At 43.3% G+C, this 10000-nt stretch overlaps 1 protein-coding gene across 1 annotated transcript in view; it reads right to left on the bottom strand.

The window, feature by feature from the left end:
• Window positions 1-10000, bottom strand: part of LOC139691724 (uncharacterized) — a 39939-nt gene that overhangs the window by 9299 nt on the left and 20640 nt on the right. Inside the window, exons 5-7 of the mRNA XM_071589578.1 lie at window positions 9932-10000; window positions 6079-6268; window positions 703-997 (exon numbers count right to left, since the gene is read on the bottom strand). The exon at window positions 9932-10000 is cut by the window's right edge and continues 24 nt beyond it. Coding sequence (XP_071445679.1) covers window positions 703-997; window positions 6079-6268; window positions 9932-10000 — 554 coding nt within the window. The remainder of the gene's footprint in view (window positions 1-702; window positions 998-6078; window positions 6269-9931) is intronic.

The following is a 10000-nucleotide window of genomic DNA, read 5'->3' as shown; positions in this document are numbered from 1 at the left end:
CTCCCTATATCTCCGCAGTCCATCAAATGCCCATCTTTGTTTAAACTGAACAAAGGAATCATGTTCAACACTTCAGACTTAGGATTTTGCGATCAGACCTTTGATGCTTAATATCTCGGGCATGCCGTGCTGATATATGAACAAGGCCACAACTTATATGCCGTGAAATACGGTACACATTTGGAGGCAAGTTACTTGAATATGCTTGGTACCATAATATGTTTTTGGACGTTGACAGGGTGTTGCGTTTAAATCATTTCTTTTGCGTGGGCGAAAGAAGTATAAGGTTTGCGTCAAATGCGATGGCACATGCTAATGGTAGTCTTTTCCTGTCGACATGATAAATCAACTAAACTGGACAAATAAAATCTACCTTGAATTGTAGTCAAACGGATGCCGTGGATTGCAGACCACACACCACAAAGTGAACAAGATTTGCGTCTGTTTTTCAAACAGAAGAGCAACCAAATGTGAAGCAATGAAAGCCGAGAGTATATGCAATGAATCACTGAAACCACAAAGACAACACTGACACGCCTATTGCATTTATTCCCTGGGTTAGTTCATGAGCGTACACCTTTGCAATTACACATGACAGTTCAAGAGTACATGCGAGGACTACTATTCAACCATCAAATATGCATGCCATTCACCAAATACCGCAATGGACAAGCAAATACCGCAATGCACAAGTATCCTCACCTTTCGCAGCTGAACGACCGCACCCCCTTGTGCACCATTGCGTGTCTCTCCAGGTTCCCGCGCTTGGCAAAGCGCATCTTGCACACATCACACTCGTGCTTGCGTTCACACAGCTCCCGGTTGTGCGTCATTCGGATGTGCTTGTTCATGTAGCAGAGGTACGCAAAGCTCTTGCCGCACTGAGGACAGACGAACTCCTCCTGGGTTGGAGGTTGCTGGCCCGCCAATGGCATGCCGACAATACGAGAGTTCCCTTCCATCATGAGCAAACCACCCTCCTGAACTCTCCCCATTCCTTGCGTACGAGAACAAGAAAGAGATGCGCAAGGAACAAACATTAATCATCAGTTTAAACACACACAATTTGAAATGATTCAGTTCCGAGAAACACACATACAAGACTCACTCAGAGAACAATCACTTATCTTAAAAGTTAATTCAATTCATAATCTTATATTTCATATCAAAGAACTAAAGAGTACATTGAACTTTGTACGTCTTATTAAAGAAATCGTAAGAACAAGGTTTATTCATAATATACGTGGTGTTTCTTTGCAATAAATGTGCAAACTGGTGACCAATCTGGCAGGCCATTACTCGAACTATACAGCCCCGTGCCCACAGTATAGCAGCGCTAGTTTGCCTCTGAGACCCAATAAGGAGGAGCCGTCTTCTGTGCTCTTGGCGGATCATCGAACTGTACATGAATGCTATGCCCAGTTATGTTAGTTACTCTGTTATCACTGCTTGTCGAAAATGGAAATTGATGAAATCAACGGAGCAAATAACCAATGTATCAATTGATTAAGGTTATGCGATTTTCTAGAAAGAAAAAGGCCAAGCTAAACATTAAAATAAGAGGGCAAAAACTAGAGCGGGTAGAACAGTTTATACGTATCTCTGTAAGTGTTTTGGACCAACATGGTATCAAAGTAGTAGGGATGTAAGGAGAAGAATTGCGCAATTAGGCAAAGAGGCTTTCACAAGGAGGAGGGAGTTGATGACGGGGACATTGAGTAAGGTTATATTAAGAAAAGACTCGTAAAAACTTTAATTTGGAGCGTAGCTATGTACGGAGCAGACACGTGGTCATTGAAGCAGGAGGATAATTGTAGACTGGAGGCTTTTGAAATGTGGGTGTGTGGGACGAAGGATGGAGAAGGGTGGGAAATGCACAGAGAAGAAAACAAATGAGGAAGTACTCGGTATGGTGTGAGGCGAAGAGAGGGGTTTGTTGGGAGATGTTACTAAGGAGGGGGCAGATGAAAAGTGGATGAATGGGGTATTGATCGGCAATAGTGGGATGTTGAAGACTGTAATAGAGGGTAGAATGTTGGGCAAAAGAGGAAAGGGAAGGAACAGGATAGGGATGTTGGACGGGATGAAGGGAGGAAGAAAGGACTCAGAGATGAAGAGGAACCTGATGCAGAGTAGGATGATGGATTTTGTGTTTTGTTAGGAGTAATAAAAAATATTTGTTTGGTAGTTGTGTCCATCCAAAAACCTACCTTAACCGGTAGATTACCTTATAATAATAATATCAATTGATTATGGATTAAATGCGGTGATAAATGTTATCATAAGAATTTAAACTGACGCGAGGAAACTAAATGGCCTTAACACTGCCTTAAGAAGAAGGACTTACAAAGCATTCTTTACTGGAATGGATAAGACGATGGAATAAGTGCATAGGCCTACAAATGAAGAGTGCTTTGAGGAAGGGGACAAAATTGATTTAGAATCTAAATTCAAAGCGAAAGAAAGTTTTTATGGCCTCAGTTCGTGTATTCATTGGACAGGGTAGTAGAAGAGGCAATAAAGGAAGCACTAGAATTGGGTATCAAAGGAGTCGAGGATAAATGGAGAAGAAATTAACATTTTGCATTTCGCAGATGACATCGCAATAGTGGCAGAAATGCGCGAGAGAGGAACTGCAAGCAACTCTCTAAGTGCTATGGACCAATTACTTCGGGAATACAGGGTCGCACCCAAAAGTGGTAGGACTGATTTTCTCTGGCGCTAACGGAGCAGTGGAGGGGGGTCTGCCTGGCAGGGTAACGTGGTGGGGGCTCTTAGCAACAGACCAACACCAACCTCAGTCGCCTGCAGGCTGTCGTTGAGTGAGGACACCGTTTTTAGTGAAGCAAGTTTTTTGTCCACGTCGAAAAACAAAATGAATCTGAATTTAGAGCAACGTTATTCCGTGAAGCTTTGGGCGAAACTCGGGATGACGGCAACTGAGACCATCGATATGATCAAGCAGGCTTATGGGGACACTGCCTTAAGCCGTTCCACAGTATTTGAGTGGCACAAGTTGTTTAAAGAGGGTAGGGAGTTCGTTGAAGACGACCATCGCTCCGGACGGCAAGAACCGACATGAATGTGGACAGAGTGAGGACACTGCTGAACACAGACCGACGCTTAACCAGTGAAGAAATTGCAGACCAGTTGGGTCTGTCTGCATCCAATGTCCAACGCATTATTTCACAGGATTTGGCCATGCGCAAGGTGTGCGCCAAGATGCCGTGCCATGGCGTGCTCGTTGTCACACAGCTCCTGGCCAAATACGGCATTGCCACGTTGCCGCACCTGCCCTATTCTCCCGATCTGGCACCACCGGACTTCTTCTTCTTCTTCCCCATGATGAAAAGACAGCTCAAGGGATGACGTTTTGACTCAATAAAGGCCGTTCAAGAGGCTTCGACGAGGGTCATCAACGGCATCCCCGAAGAAAATTTCCAGCGGGCGTACGGGGAATGGGAGCAACGTTATACTAAGTGTGTAGCAGCTCAAGGAGCATACTTTGAAGATTATTGAGTTGATGTAAGTATATCGTCAATAAAACTCTTATAAAAAAATCAGTCCTACCACTTTTGGGTGCGACCCTGTATATATTTGACGTTTATACAGCAGGCACACTTGCTATCTTGGGTGTCTCTTCATTCCAGTCGAATGAGAGTCCTTGGAACATGTCTCTTTCTCATGTGGAGGGGAAGATAAGGACCATAATTACTTCATTCTCTGCTGTCAAGGAGTCAGACAGACTTTCCGAGTGTGGGTGTTGTTGTTTGCTCTGGTAATGCCAAGTGCCGAGGCATGGGTATCCTTTCCCGCCCTCATGGACCGTAAATGCTCCCACAATAGTAAATCTCTCCGTCCCTGCATCAGAGCAGTACTCTACATTTTACTGCGATACAGTCCTATGGTCTGATTGCGTCATAGCGCGATGATTATGATAGAATAGTGTGTTTACGTGAACATTTCTAAATTTTCAGCTCTCAATTATTATTAATTATTTCTTCACATACGTTTGCTGTGAATTCTTCCTCTGTAACCTAAAGTATCCTTCCAACCTTTGCGCAAAATTGAAAAGTTGTTCATGGAACTCTCAAGGGGATTAAGAATCAATAGTATTTTATAAAAAAAATAGGGGACCTTACTGAAGACGACCATCGCTCCGGACGGCAAGAACCGACATGAATGTGGACAGAGTGAGGACACTGCTGAACACAGACCGACGCTTAACCAGTGAAGAAATTGCAGACCAGTTGGGTCTGTCTGCATCCAACGTCCAACGATTTATTTCACAGGATTTGGCCATGTGCAAGGTGTGCGCCAAGATGCCGTGCCATGGTGCGCTCGTCGTCAGACAGCTCCTGGCCAAATACGGCGTTGCCACATTACCGCACCTGCCCTATTCTCCCGATCTGGCACCACCGGACTTCTTCTTCTTCCCCCTGATGAAAAGACAGCTCAAGGGACGACGTTTTGACTCGATAAAGGCCGTTCAAGAGGCTTCGACGAGGGTCATCACAACGGCATCCCCAAAGAAAATTTCCAGTGGGCGTACGGGGAATGGGAGCAACGTTATACTAAGTGTGTAGCAGCTCAAGGAGCATACTTTGAAGATTATTATGTCGATGTAAGTATATCGTCAATAAAATTATTGTAAAAAAACTAATATCCTAGTGTGTGCAGAAGAGAGAAGCTGAACGCAGTTTCGTCACAATTTGAGGAGAGAAACTAGAGCAAGTGGAATCCCCTTCATCTGCATACCTGGGCAGAGGTATAGTAACATGGGATGGAAGACGTTCGACCGACATCAAGTGAAGAATAGCCCAAGCTAAGAAGCCTAATTCAGGAAGAAGAAAGAGGCAATTACTAATGTTATTCAAAGAACCTAAGATTGCAAACAAGGAAGCAGTTCATCATGACTTTTGTACGGAGCACCTCACTCAATGGATCGGAGACTTGGGACATTGGGAATAGTGGAGAAGCATTTGACAAATGGTGCTGATTAAGAGAATGCTGAAGATAATAAATGGATAGAGACGAAGTAAGAAGGAAGCAGGAAGTGTATATATAGAAGAGCAGAAGAGGAGAGGACCTTGGCAAAGAATGCCTGATGAAGAAGAGGCAATTGCTACGTTGTACAAAGAACCCGAGAGTGGTAACACTAGGAAGCAAATGCTCAAGACTTTTGGTGTGGTGAATGGCGCTCTATGGTTCCAAGACTTGCACACATTTTTTAAAACAAAACTAATCCATTAAATTAATAGTCTGTGTGTGTGAACTGTTGATTTTCCATTGAAATTCAGTTAACTATTCAGCTGACATCAATAGGATCACAGTTCATTATGACGATCAGTAAGAAGAACAAGGGGACCATTGCATACATGATCAATGTTGTATCAATGTCAAACACCGGAGGTGGTCCCGGCCTTGCAATCATACGTCTTGGTGCTTAATCCACCCAAAGATGGACGTTTTCTTCATCAAAGCATTATAACCATTAAACAACCGTCAACATTTCGGTAATTTATCGATAACTTTTACCACTGCACTTCACCGAAGAACTTGATTTGTTGATTCCTTCCTTCGTGACATCGTCAATTTCCATTTTCAGACGACAAACAGTAAACACAAGGACAACACAATAAACTACAACACAACTGGGCATACCATAACGCACAGCTCGAGGATCTGCAAAGAACACAAAAGACGGCCCCTCCTCATTGGGTCTCAGAGACAAACTAGCACCGCTATACTGTTGGCACAGGGGGGCATTATAGTCCGCCAGCGTCATGGCCTGCTAGATTGGTCACCAGTTTGGGCATTTATTGCACAGACCACGTAGATATGCATTACGAAACAATAAATCCCAATGATTCCTTCAATTCCCAACGAGTGCTTCAAGTTCCCCAGGCACAAAGTCGAAAGTCCCACAAGACTTAATTGCTGTCCCTGGAAATGTGGCGGAGTTAGATTTGCGCTCATCGGAGACCCACCAAACAGCAGAACAACATTCGTCCACGAGCAGAGCCTCAATTTTGAATGCCGGCATGTGCCGCTGCTTGTTCCAGTTCTTAAAATTACCTTGCGATGCCTGCAGCCTCAAATAACTGTCCGCATGGTGCTGGAACCTCTCTCGATGGTGCTCTCCGTCTGAAGCGCCATCACCAATGGCCCCCCACACCTCGTGAATTCGCACCCGCTCAAACTGACTCCCGCCAAAGGCACCAACGGTCATGTCTTGCGTTGTCGACACCAATCCTTCCTCGTCCACCTGCAAATCGACCGGCGGTAACTGAACAATTATTATCATTAAATCTCACAGGTGCAGAGAGACAATGTCCATTGGCACTCAAGTCCCCAAGTATTTACAATCAAACTAAAATAACGTGACATCTCAAATCCAATCAATATCACTACAGACAATAAATTAAGTCATTCCGAAATTTAATACAGGCTCCGTAAAATAAGTATCGGGACTGGTTCCAAAAAATCAAAATTTATTGCATTCTTAATTACAATTGCTTAATAATCTTCAAAATACATTCCTCCTGCATCGATACATGTTTACTTCGTCACTGTCTGCCACTCATCAAAAGCCCAAAGCTGGAAGTCAATTTCCGGATAATACTGTTGAGAGCCTTTGTCATCCCCACTTGAACCACTTCGATGGAGTCGAACCGATATCCTTTGAGCTCCTTTTGAGCTATCATTTGAGCTCCTTTTAAGTTATCCTTTGAGCTCCTTTTGAGCTATCCTTTGAGCTCCTTTTGAGCTATCCTTTGAGCTCATTTTGAGCTATCCTTTGAGCTCCTTTTGAGCTATCCTTTGAGCTCCTTTTGTGCTATATTTTGAGGTAATTACGTTGTCGAGAAAATCTTCATCTTCCTGGACGCAATCCAAAATTTCTTGCGAAATTTCCACCCGCGACAGTTTTTGTTCCTCGTTCAAGACTTTCGGCACCAGCTTCTCATCGCAAAACACTTTCCTCATCGCAAGATCTTCTGTTACAATGGTGTGGACGGTTCCGACTGAAAGGCCGGTCTCCTCACTGATAAAGGCGATGGTTAAACGCCTGTCAGAGTCCAAAACCTTTTTCACTTTGGCCATCCAAGGATCGGTACAAGCACCACGTCGGGCTTCCAACGCGGTGCTCGCCTTTGACAAGCTCCTAAGCATTCCTTAAGCATTTTGTGCCACTCAAAAACTCTTGTTCAGCTGAAGGCATTATCCCCATAACACTGTTTATTGAGTTCCGAGGGTCTCTGATGCAAATTTCCCGAGTTTAACTCAAAGCTTCACAGTTAAGTGTTGCTCGATAGTGCGCTCTATATGCTGGCGAGACGACACCACAAACAATCACAAGTCACAAAAATCCAACTCCTGTCTCAACGCATGTCCGGAGGCAACTGAACTAAAGTGCGCCTGAGTGGTGGGGGACCCCTTTACCTCAACGGTGCGCTCTATATGCTGGCGAGATGACACCACAAACAATCACACGTCACAAAAATACATCTCCTGTCTCAACACATGCCCAGAGGCATCTGAACTAAAGTGCGCCTGAGTGGTGGGGGACCCCTTTACCTCGACGGTGCGCTCTATATGCTGGCGAGACGACACCACAAACAATCACATGTCACAAAAATACATCTCCTGTCTCAACACATGCCCAGAGGCATCTGAACTAAAGTGCGCCTGAGTGGTGGGGGACCCCTTTACCTCGACGGTGCGCTCTATATGCTGGCGAGACGACACCACAAACAATCACACGTCACAAAAATACATATCCTGTCTCAACACATGCCCAGAGGCATCTGAACTAAAGTGCGCCTGAGTGGTGGGGGACCCCTTTACCGCGCCGACCGGTCAGACCCCCATCAACTGCTCCGCTTTGAGGCTACAGCGGACCAGTCCCAATACTTATTTTACGGACCCTGTATTCTTAAAGAAAACTTCCGAACACTAAACTCTAACACAATTAAGAATAAGAAAATCCCCATCTCATTACAATCAGTTTCCCAAATCAACCAGAAATAAATCATAACTACGGTCTTAAATACAATCTTAAACAACATATCAATGGAATTATTACATTGACTGTTTACATATCTTTTCTCAAAAGTATTGAACCTTTAAAAGAAAGGGCTCGAATAGCTTTGCAGGTAAACTGTTCCAATCAACATAATCATTTAATTAAGAAATGAAATTTATTTTAAAATTTGTTTATTTTGCCCGGCATTTAATATAACTTGAACTCGTGATCATTCTTCCCTATAAAATTTGGATTTCCCGCCTCTTTCCTTAGTTCTGCTTTCCAAGCTCTCTCTCCCTTCAGAATGCGGAACATTCCACAAGTCTACTTACGAGTGTGAACCCAAAAGTAACCGACCCAACAAAGAAAACACAAAAACTTTATAAAAAAATATATATTATTCAACATAACCTCCTTTCAGCTCTATTGAACACTTTCCCAGCGATGTTCAATAAGTTTGATACCCTTTTCATTTATAATAAGAACTGTCTTTCTCCTCAAAATAGCCATTGAACTAAAGACAACATCACTTCTTCACATTTGGAAAAACTTTGACCATCCGAGCCATTTTCACAAGTTTGCAATTTCAGAAAATAATCCGAAGGGGGCCAAATCTGGCAATAATAGGGTGTACGAGGTACGAGCAATTCAAACTTTAATTAATGAATTTTTTGGCCATCACAATGACGGGTTTGTGAGCTAGTGCATTGTCTTGATGTAACAACACTTCTTCTTCTTAACCAAATGCGGCCGCTTTTGCTTGATTTCTTCGCTCCCATCATTGCAATAAGTTCACAATAATACTCGCCATTGATAGTTTTTCCTTTTTCAAGATATTCACTGAAAATTATCCCACGCACATCCCAAAAAACCGATTCCATGTCCTGGCCTGCAGATTAAACGGTCTCCGCCTTCTTTGGAGACGGTTCTCCCTTTTGAATCCAGTGTTTTGATTAATCTTATGTCTCGGATGTGAAGTAATGGACCCATGTTTCATCCGTGGTTATCAAATGGCCAAATAATTCTGCTTTGTTGCTGTGAAACTTTGCTAAACACTCAATTGAAACATGTTAAGGACACCGGTTTTGCTCGAGTATGAGCAAACGCGGCACCAATCTTGCACACAGCTTTCTCACGTCCAATTTTTCAGTTCAGTTTTGCAATGTTCCGCACTTTTTCAAATGCCTACTATGTCTGCTAGCTCGCTAGATCACTTTCAATCGATGATCATCCAGCATCACTTTGTGGATTTTCTTCATTGTTTCTGGAGTCGTCACGTCATTTTGTCGACCAATGTGATGCTCTCGTCTTGACAGCTCGTACAGCCTCGTTTTAAACTCTGCCGCCCAATTGTATTATATTACTGTTGTATAAACGAAGGAGCAGACTCACTTCCAGAAGACTGACTGGAATAATCCAGGTCAGCTTTTACTATATATTGGTTGTTTGGGGGCTGAGAGGCCTTTCATTCAATTAATAAAAGTATATTGTATCACATGTAACGAAGACCAATTTTCTCTCTCCATTTTCAGAAATTCACTCGTGAACGTTCACTTATTGATGGCTGCCAAACAAATACTAAACCACATGGCGTCTTCAAACTTGAAACTTATGCTTTGTAGATTGCGTACATTCTAGTACAGTGATATTTTTTAAACAGCTACCGCCGTATCTAGGTCAGGCCGGGTAATTATGGGACCATCCTCCCATTATTGGGATTTGAATAAAAGAGTAATCCTTATAAACTTTACTCGAACATGTCTATCGGACTTCTATTTTGAAGGATTCAATAAATATGTACTTTGAACAGCAATAAGTAACCTGATACTGCATACTATTACATGAGAGCCCGCTTCATTAGAGATTGAATGAAGTGAGGAAGGGGCGTTTTACCACGGCACGTACCTCCGAGGCCACAATGGCCCGCGTAAACGTCTCGTCACAGCCAAGCGGTTCCGTCTTTATCACCACTTC

This window comes from Hetaerina americana, unplaced genomic scaffold, assembly GCF_022747635.1.
Source record: "Hetaerina americana unplaced genomic scaffold, ioHetAmer1.1.p SCAF_39, whole genome shotgun sequence".
NCBI classification, from domain to species: domain Eukaryota; kingdom Metazoa; phylum Arthropoda; class Insecta; order Odonata; family Calopterygidae; genus Hetaerina; species Hetaerina americana.
The sequence above is the reverse complement of the archived record's forward strand: the minus strand, read 5'-3'. Positions and strand labels throughout refer to the sequence as shown.